This window comes from Uloborus diversus, chromosome 5, assembly GCF_026930045.1.
Source record: "Uloborus diversus isolate 005 chromosome 5, Udiv.v.3.1, whole genome shotgun sequence".
Classification (NCBI taxonomy): Eukaryota; Metazoa; Arthropoda; class Arachnida; order Araneae; family Uloboridae; genus Uloborus; species Uloborus diversus.
Genome location: NC_072735.1, coordinates 83,846,719 through 83,862,138, shown reverse-complemented (window position 1 = coordinate 83,862,138; position 15,420 = coordinate 83,846,719). Strand labels below are relative to the sequence as shown.

At 34.4% G+C, this 15,420-nt stretch overlaps 1 protein-coding gene across 1 annotated transcript in view; it reads left to right on the top strand.

Annotated features, from left to right (window-relative positions):
- The first annotated feature begins 4,183 nt into the window (after positions 1–4,183).
- Positions 4,184–15,420, top strand: part of LOC129222714 (barH-like 1 homeobox protein) — a 70,938-nt gene continuing 59,701 nt past the window's right edge. Inside the window, exon 1 of the mRNA XM_054857245.1 lies at positions 4,184–4,775. Within this exon, the coding sequence (XP_054713220.1) occupies positions 4,304–4,775 (472 nt within the window). The 5' untranslated portion in view covers positions 4,184–4,303. The remainder of the gene's footprint in view (positions 4,776–15,420) is intronic.

Sequence of the window (15,420 nt, the reverse complement as noted above, 5' to 3'; positions counted from 1 at the left end):
CTAACTGTTTTTCTTTTGGGATCATAGAATCACAATTCAGTAATATTTAAAAGTAATAATTTCTAATAAATTACTTATTAGATGCGTTAATAAGGCCGAACTTGTAATTTCATAAACTGATCACAGTAAAATATTCAAGTAATTTTCAATTTAATTTTTCTATAAAACTTTGATACCGTAAAAAGTTTGTTGCATCAACTTCAAGTTTTATTTATTCATTTATTTTATTTATTTTACCTTCGAACACGAATTTTTTTTTTTTTTTGGGGGGGGGGGGGCATTTAATATGTTTCATGATCATGCTTAAATATTGGGGGGAAAACATCAGTAAAAAATCTACGTAATTTGTAACTCAGACAGGAGAGAGATGTTAAAAGTAATCTAAAAGTTCAAATAAAATTTTTATCAAAATATAAAATGAATCTGAAATGAACCAAGCCAAAAATATAGAGTTAAAATGAAAAAAAAAAATCAATAATTATTTTTCTCATCCTCAAACACACGAAATGTGTAGAATTTCTTTTTTCGCTGCTGGCTTAGAATCTAAAATTAGTTTTTAAATGGAAAAACACATTAACACGTAAAATTGCTCGTATTATCAAGAAAACTTTAAAAGTGAGCACTGCGACTTACCTAGTTTGAGTAAACTTAATTTTCTTTTGCATACAATTTTGTTCAAGATATGTTTCCTATAAGTATGACGTAGATAAAAACTGCGTGTTAAAACAGAAAAGAATCGGAATTCAATTACTGATTCACCAGGAACGCACCTCACTCTGACTGTCTTTCGTACAACATGCGTCTAGGAAATCCACGAAAATCCAAAAAGAAAAGAGAAAGAAATAAAGAAAACCACGCCAATATGAGACTGTGGGATACGGCGGAAGTGGCAATAAATGCTTGTTTTTACTTTGCCAATGGCAATTTGATGGACCAAGGAGAGGGGATGAATTTCAAGGTCACAGGACCCAGCTGGTTTGAAAGTCGAAAGGGACATTTCCCCGTTTCGGACGGAGTAGGTGACACAGCAAAAAGCAGATGAAAATTGGGAACCTGCGGTTGTTGCACGAGGTTCTCGTGTTCTGAATTGACTCAAGCGCTGAGAAAATTGCCGATTACTGGGAATATTTAAGGGGAGAGAATGCTGCGTTTTATAAAATCATTACCTTTCGGAAAAATTTTGTTGATGCGAGATGGAACAACTGAGAAAAAAGGAGAGGGGTCTTTCGGGAAGGGGGGGTCCGGACCCCATGGACCCACCCCTTGGCTACGTCCTTGCGAGGGCCAACAGAAAACACCACCAGACCGCTTTTCCACTTTAGCATTAGCAAAGATCGTCTAGAATGCGTTTTTAAGGCCATACTAATTGGAAAAAACAGATACTCTTTCTGAGCTTTGTGCTATTTTTTTTTTTTTTTTTTGTAATTTTGGGACAAAAGGTTAAGTGTCCAGCAAGTTGGGGGGGGCCACGTGCCACCTCTTGCGCCCCCCCCCTCTACGCCTTTGGTTAGTCTTGCTTTGATTTTTATCTCTTGAATCTTGAAATTTTGAATTAATATGATGAACTTAAATTTCGTTAGCATTGTTTACAAAAGTCGTAGTTATAGTTCCTTTTAATACTTTAAGTAAAATAAAAGATGTTTTTATGAATTTTTTGAGTTGGGGACTGAATCTGCAAATTTCTGAAATCAGTGAATGTACTTACAATACAAATGATTTTAATTTGAAATATAATTGAAATTAAAAGATTGTACTTCTCTTAATTAATTTTGAAAACGTGAAAATTGTTAGATCCATTATAGAATCAATAAAGAAAACGGGAATGACAGATAAAAGAAAGCAAAAACACCCAAGAATGGATGGCAAGATGCTTTTAAAACAAAATTAGACCACGTAGTTTATGTTTCGTGTTATTACGACGTTTTTAATATTTCAATGTCAAAAGCTTTTTCTTTTTTCTTTTTTTTTTTTTTTTCAAAATCAGCGAATTTTCCTATAGAAACTGTAAGATTTATTCTGAATCATGTTTTTTCAAAAAAAAAAAAAAAGGAGGGGGAGATGTTAAGTTTCATCTTCTGACAAAATAATTTGAATGATATTACAACTTTCGCTCAGTTTGGACATTCCCGCACCTAAAGATTAGACAATTTAAAAGCGAAACTATTTTTGCATTAAATTTATTTATTTTAAAGTAATGTTCATTGATATTTTTAAAGGAATGATGGAAATAGAGCATTCTAAGGATCGATGACATAGCTCTTTCTTAAATTTCTAAAGATGAAATGAAGAATGGCGTGGAAACAAAAGATGAGCCCGATTTTAGTTCAGAAATCTTTGACATTCTGTACAAGAAAAGAATAAAATATTCTGAAAATTTATCTTTAAATTCCCTTTTGTACCCACGAAGCGTAAATTTTCTTTAAAATGCAAAGCGTAAAAATACGCTTGAGAACAATTTTGAGGTAAAATTTCAATTTTCAATAAGCGAAATACACTTGTGGGTGCGTTAAAAAAAAAAAAAAAAAAAAAAACTCTACTCCTGTACTAAAGTTCTTGTCAAGTACTTTTGTATCATAAATGTTTATTTTTCCTCTGTTTGATATGCTTCGTGATTTTTAACGTGTTCAACATAATTATTATACTTCTCGAATTCTCGTACAGCTTTTACATTATTTAAATGATTGATCATTTTAAATTACATATTCTAATCATATATTTTGGCGCCATGAACTAATTCCCTCTGATTGACAATTTTTTGCTATTTTAAATATGCTTTTGTAGTTTTTATGCATCATTAATACATTATGTGCCTCGTTTTAATAATTACGTCATTATCATGTCCAATTATGTTGAATAAAAAATTATAATCATTCATTTTGACGCGATGAGCAATGGTTTTTAATTTTTGATCATATTTCAAATTAACAGAGCACGTAGAAAAACACGTCTCAATTTGTTTCTCTGTGATAGGAGGCAATAAACTCGTACCACAGCTACCATAACAAAAGCAATAACAGTCAGCCTGTTTATGTAAAATAAAATATAAAAAAAACATCCCACGCATCACGAGCCTCTGCAAGTCATCCATTCCTTGATTAATCCCTTATCGTTCGTGTCCTCGGTTTCTTGTTAAGTAACAAACCGGCCGACCGATAAATCACTTGGGCAGATCCCCCCTGCAATAACACCTTTCGGTGCCACTAGGGGGCGCTGCGCAACGGACCATTCCTCGAACAAGCCCTCCGGTTGGTGGAGGAACCGAGACTCGGAGTCCAGTGAATAGCCTGCCCGTGGATGACGTCATCCGGGGGGGTGGGCAGCTCCTTCGGGATGATACAAACTGCTCCAAAGTTGTACTAGCCAAGTGTGACATGCTATAGATTACAAACGGGGAGAAGTGTTTCGGATGCAAGCTTTTATCTTTTTTTTTCCACATCGACGGTTGCTGTGAAAACATTGAACCAGAGCATTGGCAGAGAGATGCTTTGTATTTAGCAAACTTTTTATGATCCCAAATGCAAATTGGAGAAACGATTCACAGAATTGATGAAAGAGTTGTCATTTATGAACAAAAAATGTGATTGATTTCGTTTCTTTTTTTGGAAATAATGTGTTTATAACGGAAAATTGTTCAAAAATAACTTCACTAAACTTCAGTGATTATTCTTCTCATTTTGTCAACACAGTTTCAAAGAAGAAAAATTCAAGAACTTTTGTTTCCATCACCTTCCATGTTGCATGACAGATTACAGTGGAAATATAAACTACTGGGGAAAAAAGGACTGTAAAAGGTGCAATGTGTGCAAAATTTGTCTCAAGCAAAATTTGTCTTTAGTAAAAAAACTCCAGTTCATCGGTTCTGTATCAAGTTAAAACAGCTTTAAGTCACAGACTGATGTTTATAAACCATTTTGTAATATTTATATTGAAACCTTTTTGCAATGCAAAGTGATTTTGAAAAAGAAAAAGAGTCTGAATTTAATCCCTCGATTCATATGTTTCATAGTTTGATTAGCATTGAAAGTTGGATTTTCATTTGAAGAAGTGAATTGTATTTCTTATTCGCAAATGTAATTATGACGTGAATGGAAAATCCTATTAGTAGTTATGCTTTAGAACATACGGCTGTCCTCACTTACAGAGTGTTTAAAAGATTAATTTTGAGGGGCAACAAGAGCTCACATCAATAATTTTAGTTATTGCTTGTGGTACATCAATACCACAATCGGTTCCTCCTAAAAAAAAAAAAACTCGACAAATACTTTTTGATTGTCTTTGTGGTTTCATGACAACTTAAACGGACATGACAGTGACCATGTCTTCAGACAGAAGCACCACCACACCCGAGCCTACAGAACAACCAACAGACCTGAGGACGAGGAAAAAGGACGATGATCTGGATGAGGACGATATAGATGTCACCAGCACGGAAGTCCCCCATTCAACACCATCCTTCCTCATCCGCAATCTTATCGACGGAAACAGGGAAGACGACAGAAAAGAAGATGGAAGAACTCACATACCTCCACCCTCCTACCATCCCATGCCACCATTCCATATGTTCCCCCATCTATTTCCCCGTTGTCCTCCAACGATGACCTCCTTGTTCCCAAGGGAGGACGGTAGCGACCCGGAGGACGAGGACAGGGATCCATCTGTCACGTCTGGGGAGGATAGATTCAAAGATGATGAGGAAGATCGGGATGATGTCACGTCATCCAAAGATAGTCACCACGCAGCAGACTCTGATGCGGAAAATTCTCTCCATCACACAGGTGAGGAAAATTTTGTTATAGCTATATTTTGGTTGGATTTCAGAAATGTTTAACAATATCACCACATACAAACTTACCCAAATTTGATGTATGACTTAGAATGCCTCTTTCCCAAATTTCAATTTGATTGGAAACCATATTTACAATCGAAACATTTAGATTTTTGCTACATAGTATTAATGAATAATGCTCTTCATTCCCTTCTTGTCTTTGATAATGTATTTGATTCATTATTATGCTACTTCATATTAATGAATAATACTATTCATTCTCTCTTATCTAAGCACTTCACTGTTTTAAAGAATGACTTAAGTTTAGCTCCAGGCTTTAATAGCAAGTTAATGAGTTTGGCAGAACACTAAATCAGGTTTTCCCAGAATCATTCTTCAAGAATTTAAAAAAAAAAAAAAAAAACGTGAATCTCTTTGAAATCTGTGTAGAGGTTTCAAAATTTTGTGGAAATTTTAAGTCAAATTGTGGAATTGCAAAAAGGAAGGAAAAAAATCTCAAACTAGCTGCACTGGTGGTGTAGGCTTAATTTCATAACATGGGAAGCAAATCATTCCATAAAATAGTCCTTCAAGATTTAACAAAACCTCTGAAATGTTTAACAAACTTAAAAGGTACAAAAACATGAACGTAACTTTCTAAACTCTGTTGAAATAATCAGAATTTTTATTGTTTTTCAATCATTATAAATTCACCGCTTTATAAAAATCTTCTCAGAGCTTTTCCTGTCATACCACTTTTGATTTTCAATTAACTCCAGTTGAATTGATTGGTTCATAAAACCATCTTGATTCGTTTCTCGTGGTTTTGATGCCACTACTAATCCAATATTTTTGAGGTGCCACTTTTGTCCTTTCTTCCAGTCACATGGTAGTTTCTGTGTTATTTAAAATACTTGACTCTTCTCACTATATCACATCCTTTAATTTTGTTTCCCTTTTATGTTGGTTTCTTTAGATCCCAAATTTTAATTTACAACAAACATCTCCCACAATCGAAGTGTAGTTTGAAGCCATTATTCTGTACTTTACTAGTTCGAAGATCCTCCGTGTTCACTAATGATGACTGGATCACGTTAAATATGTTCGTGGTCACAAAGTCCCCCAAGGGGACTTGGGGAAGTCCCCTTCCAAATCAATACCTCTGGGGGAGCCAGGTCCAGACCCGACGAGAGGCCATGTCAGCCTAGTCGGAAACTAGGGGCCCGGGCCTTTGGGGAGGGGGGGACGACACTGACGTAAAAAAAAAGAAAGGAAAAAGAAAAAGGGGGAAAAAACTCCGAATAAGAGAAAACGTAGAGATTAAGTAAAATTTACTCTTTTGGTATTTACTGTTGTGGCACTTGAAATAGAGTTAATTGTTTTCTAGTAAGTAGTTTTGATTTTTTCCCTCCCCCCTCCCTTTCTTTCCCCCTTTTCTCCCCCCTTTCTGTTCTTTTTTTCTTTCTTTGGGGGGGGGGGGGCGGGAGGGGCCCGGCGACATAACTGACAAGGGGTTCGCCTTGGCTCTCTGCGGCCCTGGCTGGATCAGGGGTAAGGTTTGCGTCGATTCCACATGTGGGGCAGGTGTATGTTAGAGCTTCTAAATGACTATGATTATTTTTTTTCGAACCAAATGATAGCTTTTCTTCCATTTTATAATTTTTGTAATTCTCACACAACAATATTGAATCAAATTTGATTAAGTCCTTTCAATTCGCATGATATGATTTGCTATTAGGGGAATGATTTGCTACTATAGTTTTCCTATCGTTTGTTAACAACACATTTGTTTGAAAAATTTCGGCAGAAAAAAAAATAATCTGCACAAAAGGCTATTTCAAACAATACCTCAAGCTTAAAATAAGAAACCAGGCTCAGCATATGTTTCAACTGCTTTAATATTTAAAAAAAAAAAAATTTAAAACTGATGCAAGTGTATTTCATATGTGGATATAACGCGAGTAACTCAAGCATAAAATGTTAAAGAACAATAATAATTTTGACCGCATTAAGCAAAGTAAATCAACAAATGAACTGAAATAAGGAACATGAAGAAATTAATTGAGACAGGTAACTTACTAAAGTCTGAGAGAAAGTAATAGATTCTATGGGAGTTCCACCACTGACCAACAAAAAGCATTTAGTGCCATTTATAATGACCTGTAGAAAATATCATGACTGAAACCAGTTTTTGTGTTTCCTTGTATTTTTGCAGAAAATATAAATTTGTTTCTAATAGAATTGGACATTTCGTGCGTTACGCACAGGGCACGCATATCGATCAAGCTCATAATACTTAGGGTTTGAACAGTAAAAATATATCCAAGTCAAATGTTCGCCTCCCTGACATTGGTATATTAACATGAGGGAGCAAGAGGTTTTTTTTTTTTTTTTTTCTACTTTTGTGTTTCTTAGTTTTCTAATAATGCTTTCATGATTCTACTTTTACTGTGACGTGAACTTAATCACTAAATTTAAGTATGATAATGATAATAAATTTGCACATTTTTTTTCGCTACTAACTTTTAAGATATTTAAAAGTTGCCGTCAAATGCTCCCCCATTTAAGACGTCATTTCCGCCCCAGTATTTCGTGATATAGCCAACAGCGACTCTATTTTGTAATTTTGCTACCACTTTAAGTTGACCTTTTTTCTTTTATCGGGACGAAAGTAGTATAACTTTATGTTATACTAGCCGCCTGCGGCGACCAGCTGGTCCGTCTTTTTACGCCAAGGTTGCCGCCTTCGGCGGCTGCTTAAATAAATTTCGTGGCGGTATCAATCAATCTATATTTATACTATTATTAATTTTAATAGAATAATTTCTAGACCTTACCTTTTTCCCGGTAAGCGCGCCACACACACACACACACACACAAACATCTTATTTCCTCATAGCCGCCTGCGGCGGCCAGCTGGTTCGCCTTCTTACGCCATTCGCCATTCTATGCAGGCAGCCACCTACGGCGGCTGTTTGGCTAACTTGTCATTTACCTTTTTACTTCAAATTTGCCGCCTTCGGCAGCTGTTAAAATAAATTTGGCAGCAGTATTAATCAATCCATCTCTATCTTTTTTTGTGCCATTCACATTTTTACGCAAAGATTGCCGCCTTCGGCGGCTATCTACCTTTACGATCTATCTCTAATTTTTTTTATCCATCTCCATTTATTTTAACCTTTCCGCCCATTTCCTAATAAAAACAAAGATCACTCAAAAAACCGCTTTTTTTTATTTAAGTATGGCAAAAAAAAAAAAAAAAGTTATCTCCTAAATTCCCCGTAGTGTGCAAAAAGTAGCGTTTGACAAAAAAAAAATCTCGCTGTTTTTATCGCATTTGTTTGCGGTTAAGATTCCATCCTAAATATCGAATCGAAATCCAAATAGTGACGTCAGAGACATAAGAGATTGAAGAACGTTTTTCGACCGATGCGTGGAAAGACATAATGTGTTCAGCATTAAAAAAATTATAAAAAAAAAAACTATTGCGTATTTTTAAGAACTTTTTTCTTTTGAAGAGGGCGAAATGTTTTTACTATTACCAACTTAAATTTTAGAAATGAGGCTCTGATACTTCTCGCAGGATGATATTAGAAAAAAATAAAACCCAGGAAAAAATGCAAATTAAAGGTTTTTTCAGAAATTCATAAAAAATACAAAAACTGCTCTATCTTTAAAATTTTTTCATTCATCATATTTAAAATTAAATTTCCTACACTATAGTATAAAAAATATTTATGTAGTGCGATTGGTTGGGGGTCTGTGAGGTAAAACGTACTAAAAAGTGCAAAAAAACTCATAAAACATTAAATACCTTTTTTTTTTTCTAATTAAAATTTCAAAAATCGAAGCCCGAGGTGCACATCTTCGGCAAAAACTGCAACTGTATACCAAATTTCATCTTTCTAGGCCTTACCGTGTTCCCGGGAAGCACGCCACACACACACACACACACAAACATCTTATTTTAGTGAATGTAACATTGGTATAATTACATTCAATTAAGAATAAATCCAACAACAAACCACAAACTGTATAAACTTAAAATGAAATAAACAGTAAAAATTTCTTTAGCATGAGTAAAAAATGCTTTTATTATTTGAAAAGAAATGTTGGCATTTTAAATCAGAATCAGTAGTAATAAACCGATATTTCGCGATTAGAGAGTCTTCAATTTTTGTTATAACTTAACATCATGAACTTGACAAAAGATTTAAATGAAATTTCATGCCTTGCAGAAACCTGCAGAAGCCTTAGAATTATTTAAAAGAGGAAGGAAATTTAGCTTCCAATTAAAATATAAAATTATAACTTTTTCCCAAAATTTAACATGTTTGATAGAACGTTGCAGAATCGCTTGCGATGCGATATTTTAATAATTTACGGAACATAATTTCCTAAAAACTGAGAAAATAAAAGCAGATGACTTTTATTTAACAGTTGAAATATTTCAATTCAATTCCTTTTTAATAAAACAAAAGGGCTTGGGAAAAAGAACAACGTTTTTTTTTAATGCTAAGAACAAAAAAAAAAAAAAAAACGAAATGTAACGGAACAGGCTGAATGCCAGTACATGTGAGTCAAGAAGCAAATTAAGTATTGCGCTTGCGCTAATGGCATTAGTGAATGGGATTTCATCACTTGTGATGTCATATGCAGAAGCGTGCGTAAAAAATAAAATTAATCTGCATAAAGATTAAATTTTTTTTTTAATATTAAACTTTGTCAAATTATTTAAAAAATGGAGAGATCTTATGTTTTTAAGCATGCTCTTTCAGAGAAAATACTTTTAAAATTTCGGAAACAACCCCATTCTCAGTCTCTTATGCTACAAACTAATTTTGTGCCGAATTTCGCGAAAATCGACCAAACGGGTCTTCTAGGCTATGCGCTTCACAGACATCCATACAGGCTAACTTTCAGCGTTATTATTAGTAAAGAATACTACCTAAAGTGTTCAATTACTTGAACAATAACTCCAAGTCGTTAAAAATATTAGGAGAGACTTAGCTTAAACCAATCCACGGAAGCATGAAAAGCTCATTTCATTAGCAATTTAACGGTCTGAAGAATAGCATCTTCATATTTATGCTAAGAGCGTTAATACAAAACTTTGCAGACAACTTTTTTTAGCTTAACCATTTTACCGATATTATCTTCGCAATGTCTTAACTTTTTTTTTTTTTTTATTCCTTATCTCAATCTTTAAAAGAACAAAATTTCTTTTCCAAACAATGTTATATACAAATACTGTAAAATATATTCACCTCAGTCATTTAGTTCTGCCAGTCAGAAGAATTATAATAATTGCACACACTTTATAAATATTCTGCATTCGTCCTTGATATTTAGTTGACAGTAAAAGAGATACATATCGAATCTCAGTCATATAATTTCAAATTTGATGCACTTGCACAGAATGATAAAAACAAAAATAATTCAGTGTCTAAAATTTAGATGCTTTAAAAAGTGAAGTCAATTTTATCTTGATATCACTAGCGCAGCCAGAATTTACCTTCTGTGAAGGAGAGCGTGGATCATTACAGTTCTTACGTGTATTAAACCACTGTATTAGAATTGGTAATACAAGCGAAGGGCTCTAGCCCGCTGCGCCGCTGCTTGTTATACATTAAAATCTTGGCAATTGCGCTTTTATTGATCTAGCATCCTAGGGCAGCGATAATTACCTTCTGGAGGGGAGAGAGTGATAAAAACAGTTCTTGTATGTGAAAAAAACTACTGTACTGTGGCACTAATTTTAAAACCAAAGCCCTGGGAGGGAGGGTGTTTTACCTCCACCCCTTCACGCTTCACTGCACCACTGATTATAGATACTATTGGTATATTATTTGAATAATTTTTATAAAAAATATAAATAATTACTTCTTAGTATAGCCACCGGTTTCTCCAAGACACATGCTTTTATGAAAGCTTTCAAGAGAGAAATATTGTCCTTCATTTAGAAACTTATAATTCTCAATTTTAGGCGTACTCTCGGTTTTATCACAATTTTCTTTTAAAACGGTTATTCATCTGTCTAAAAGTAAAATCACCGGCAGTTGACACACTGCAACTAGTTGTCAACACTGCACTAGTATAATAGTTGGTACTTGGAAAAAATGAGCTAAAAGGTAAGCATTGCTAGTTTTAACACCATTTTATAATTTTGAATTAAAAGGTATATTATGCCTTTCAAATCAAAACTATTACAATGGTGCTTCATTTTACAATGCTTAACTATTTTTCTAAGTGTCAACTTCTAGTGCAGTGTCAACTACTGATGGTGGTTTTACCTTATAGATTATATTCTAATGTGCGCAGATGTTAACTGTTCTTTTTTTCTTTCTCTTCAAAAATTTTTCACCTCTTTGTTTTGTTTCATAAATAGTTTTGTTTAATAAAAATCTGCTTTAACGTTTCGTCTTCAAAAAAAAAAAAAAAAGTAGCAAAATATTCACTTACCTCTAAAAAACATTCATTAACCTTTTTTCAGTTCGAATGAGTTAATTTTTCTTTTCATACAAATATTTTCGATTTGTTAACATCAACAATAAGATAATATCATCCGTGACGATATTTAACGGTGATTTTCGTAGCAATTTTAATGCCTCATGTTAGATTTGCATGAAAGAGTGATGTCACTGAGAAAAAAAGGCATAAAAATTTTGAACCAAAATTAACATTATTTATAGTTGGAGCCTCTGACGAGGTTCAGGGTAACGAGAATGTTAAAAAAATTATTATTGAATCAAATATTTCAGTGGTATGTGCCAACATAATTCAAGCAAGATCTAGATTATTATTGCGTTTGAATGCTGTTTCATTAATCAAAAGTGACTTGCAGTCAAAAAGATTGCGTCATGCACTTCTACCAAAAATTTAAAAATCAAAATTACATTCATACATGTACATAAAACTGTCGTGCAGTACTTAGATTCTAATAAAAGGACGGTGGGAACCGTATATACTGAAGCAAAAAAGTTGTGTCTGCGGCTAAGTTCAAAATAAGATTTTGCTTTTTCTGATTTTTTTTTATAAAACTAGGGGGCTCTGCCTCCTGCTCGCTAACATTCACCAACCCCGAAAATTGCTGCGCAATCTTATTTGATTCACAAATATTTAAATCGTCAATAAAAAAGAAACAGATTAAAAACGCATTATGAGGTAGGTCCCGTTGGATCTAAAAGTACCCCTTCCCCGGGTTTCAAAATACCTTGTACCAGCTTGTAGAGCCGTAAGGGCTAATGGAACTCATGAGCATTGCAAAACTGCAGTTTTGTACGTTTGAAAAGTCACTTTCATATTCGTGGTCTCTAGTAATATATTTTGCATTTTAGCTCGGGGTTTGAGCCTAAGATTTTCCGTTAAAAGCGAAGCCCTTAAAGTTTGTAAATAAGAAAGAAGAAACATGAAAATCGAAAAGACGTAACTATGGCAACGCCAAATAAAACATCACTAATTTTAATGGAGATGAGATTATTCGAACTTAAATTTTTAACGGCTTGTAACTTTTTTTTCCTTAGGAGATAGAAGCTAAGGTTTTCGACCAAAGGTCGAGTTAGATCTGGAGTAAAAACAGCCGCACTTTCCAGCGGTGTCAAAAAGGGGGACTCAAACGTAGGACAATTCCTTCGCTTTTTACTAATAGATTTAATGAAGAAAGTATTGTCCAAATTTTAGCTAAGCCTAAAAAAGTTCGATCTAAAAACACAAATAACTCCCGCCGTATTTAAGTTAGATCATTAAAACAAATTGCGTAGAACGTGGAAAATTCTACCCTTTCCAACGATATATTATTAATGTGTGCAAGTAATTTTTCACGCCTTTAATAGGCAATAATAGGTAATTTACGCGAAATTTCAGCTTAAAAAATTAATTACAAAAAAATAATTCGAATTTTAAAAAATAAAATCCCAGGTGCACACTCCGAGGCACGAAGTAATTTTGTACAAAATTTCAAGGCTGTAGGTGCTATGGGCTTTCCTGAACGTAGGCCCGCCACAGACTTCCTTCCAGAATTTCTTTGAAACCTTACTTTTATTTACTACTAGTGGTACCCGCACGGCTTTTCCCGTAGTAGAAACTTAAAAGCTCTTTTGGTTCGCCTGTATATTTACAAATAATGTATGGTGCATTTCTCGCCAATTGGCTTGCCCATGTTACGATTCCACGTTATGATAACTTGGAAATTTACTCGTCCATCTTATGATAATTTTGTTCGGGAAAATGTTCTTAAAATTGGAATAGAAAAAGAACAAAATTGAATTTTCGAAAAATCGCTTCGTGGTGCACACCCCCATGCTACAAACTAACCTTGTGACAAATTTCATGAAAATCGGCCGAACAGTCTAGGCGCTATGTGCGTCACAGAGATCCAGACATCCTGACAGAGACACTTTGAGCTTTATTATTAGTAAAGATTTACTATAAAGAGATATTTCATTTACAAATGTCCATGAAAGATTAGGTAAATTATGTTACAACCACCTAGCAGGACCATGAGAAGGGGCATCCGGGTGTAATATTTTCTGCCTCCCCCAATCCCCCAAAAGGGAAGTAAGTTATAAAATTTCAATGCAGTAAATGAAAATGTATAGGTTTTCTTTTAAAATCGTGCAAATTATTGTGGTGAATGCCTGAGGAAAAAGTACCGAAAATGTTTGTATTTTAATAATCGTGCCATCTGAAATCTATGGAAGTCGTATAATAAAATAAATAAATAAATAATTCAATGATTAATAACTGTTATGTGTACTGACTAAATGATTATACTACTGCTTTGTTACAACTAATATTAACTTTCAAAGCTATTTTTAAAAGGGAATAATATTTTCAAAAGGCAATATTGTTACCAGTAATAGCTCATTCAATGGCGCCCTCTAATATCTTGGTGCACAGGGCGATCGCCCAGTTTGCCTCCCTCTTCGAACGCTCCTGCCACCTGGTGACAATAGCTCAATTTTTATTTTAATAATAATATAATAATTATTATTATTTATTTATTTTTATTAATTAATTATTTTTTTTGATGCAGACATGATTTTTGTGCTTAGCATGGCAGTATAGTCTTCAAAAAGTATTTTTAAATGACAATTGTCCAAGCTCAGTCATTGGAAAACATTTTCATAAAAGTGTAAAGTAGTACAAGAGTTGAACTCTCGTGAGTTGACCCTCAAATCAAGCCCTGTATTAAGTATTGCTCGTTAGTGGAAATGTGCTCAAATATTAACCAAAACCATCCTTGTAACTGTAGGATGATTAATATTTAGTTTAAATGCCATGTGGATGCCTCAATTGCCAAATCGATTAACTCCACTTTTAAAAAAAATCCTCATTTCTGCTTTAATAGTGCTTTATCAATGCTTGGCATGTGAATTTATATTAAAATTTTGGTTCAGTACATTTCTGACCATGTGATGGCAGAAAATGTAACACGAGTGCCTATTCATTCCTATAGATAACACTATCTTCTTCATCACTTTCCTCGAATCTTTGTTTTATGGAATTAATCGATTTGGCAAGTGAGGCATCTATATATAACTTATTTGGATTTTTTTTTTAACTGTATGTTAGGAAAGCAAAAGATTTTAGCAACAAGTTCTCCTTCTTCGGTATCTCCTGTCTTAAGTGTGTTTGACTTTTGACCTTCCCCGTTTAGGGAACCGTGTCATATATCACCCCATACGAAGGCAGTGACAGGAAGCGGCGGGACCCTTTCGTTGGAAAAGTACTATATGTTAACTCTTTTAAGACAAACCGGGGAAATCCTCCTAGCTTCCGTCAAAGGGGAGAATTCACGGAAAGAGTCTTTCTACCGGACCGACCCGTTCGTAATTATTTTGTGTACCCGAAGTCTTCACTGGTGGCAAAATAAATCTTCAGATTAGCGGTTACCAGAAGCCAACGGGCGACCATTTCATTGAAAATGGTTAGCAGGAAACATGGGCGTCCATACGCAAAATCTTAAGGGCGGGGGAGCTCAGATATTTTCCCCGTGGAAACTGATTTCAGTACAGGTTAGAGTCATTAAAATATGACTTTTTTAATAGCTTATTCATTAATGAATGGAGAAGAAATGTTTTACATTTTTGCAAACAAAAAATTACTAAAAGCAAGGAAGTTCTAATTTCTAGGGGGGGGGGGGGGAGAGGGCTCGATCCCTCAATTGCCCCCCCCCCCTCTCTATATGGGCGTCCATGCCAAGAAATTAATTCTTAGTCGCCAAAAGTGGCGTCCATGTGTTTCTTTGCTTGTTTATAATCATATTGTATATTATGCCAGGACATAATATACAATATTTTTTACAGGGGAGATTGGTTGTTTACACGAAAATAAAAACTAAATATTCCAAATAAATAGACTCTTCTGGAGATGGAGCTTTGAAGTGGAAGGAGAAAGTCTACGTTGGCTACCCTTCAAGATATTTGAGTCCAAATTGCACTTTTTTTCGTGTAATTTAATCAGTCATGTTTATTTACAATATCACATCCCAAAAATTACAACAACAAAAAATAATGATAATTAATTTGAATCAGTGGCGCAGCGAAGAGGGGGGGGGGGTTCGGGGTGAAAACACTCCTGCTCCCCAGAGGCATTGGTTTTAATTTAAATGCAAATTATAATACAGTAGTTTATGCTTGTGAAAGGGCTGTTTT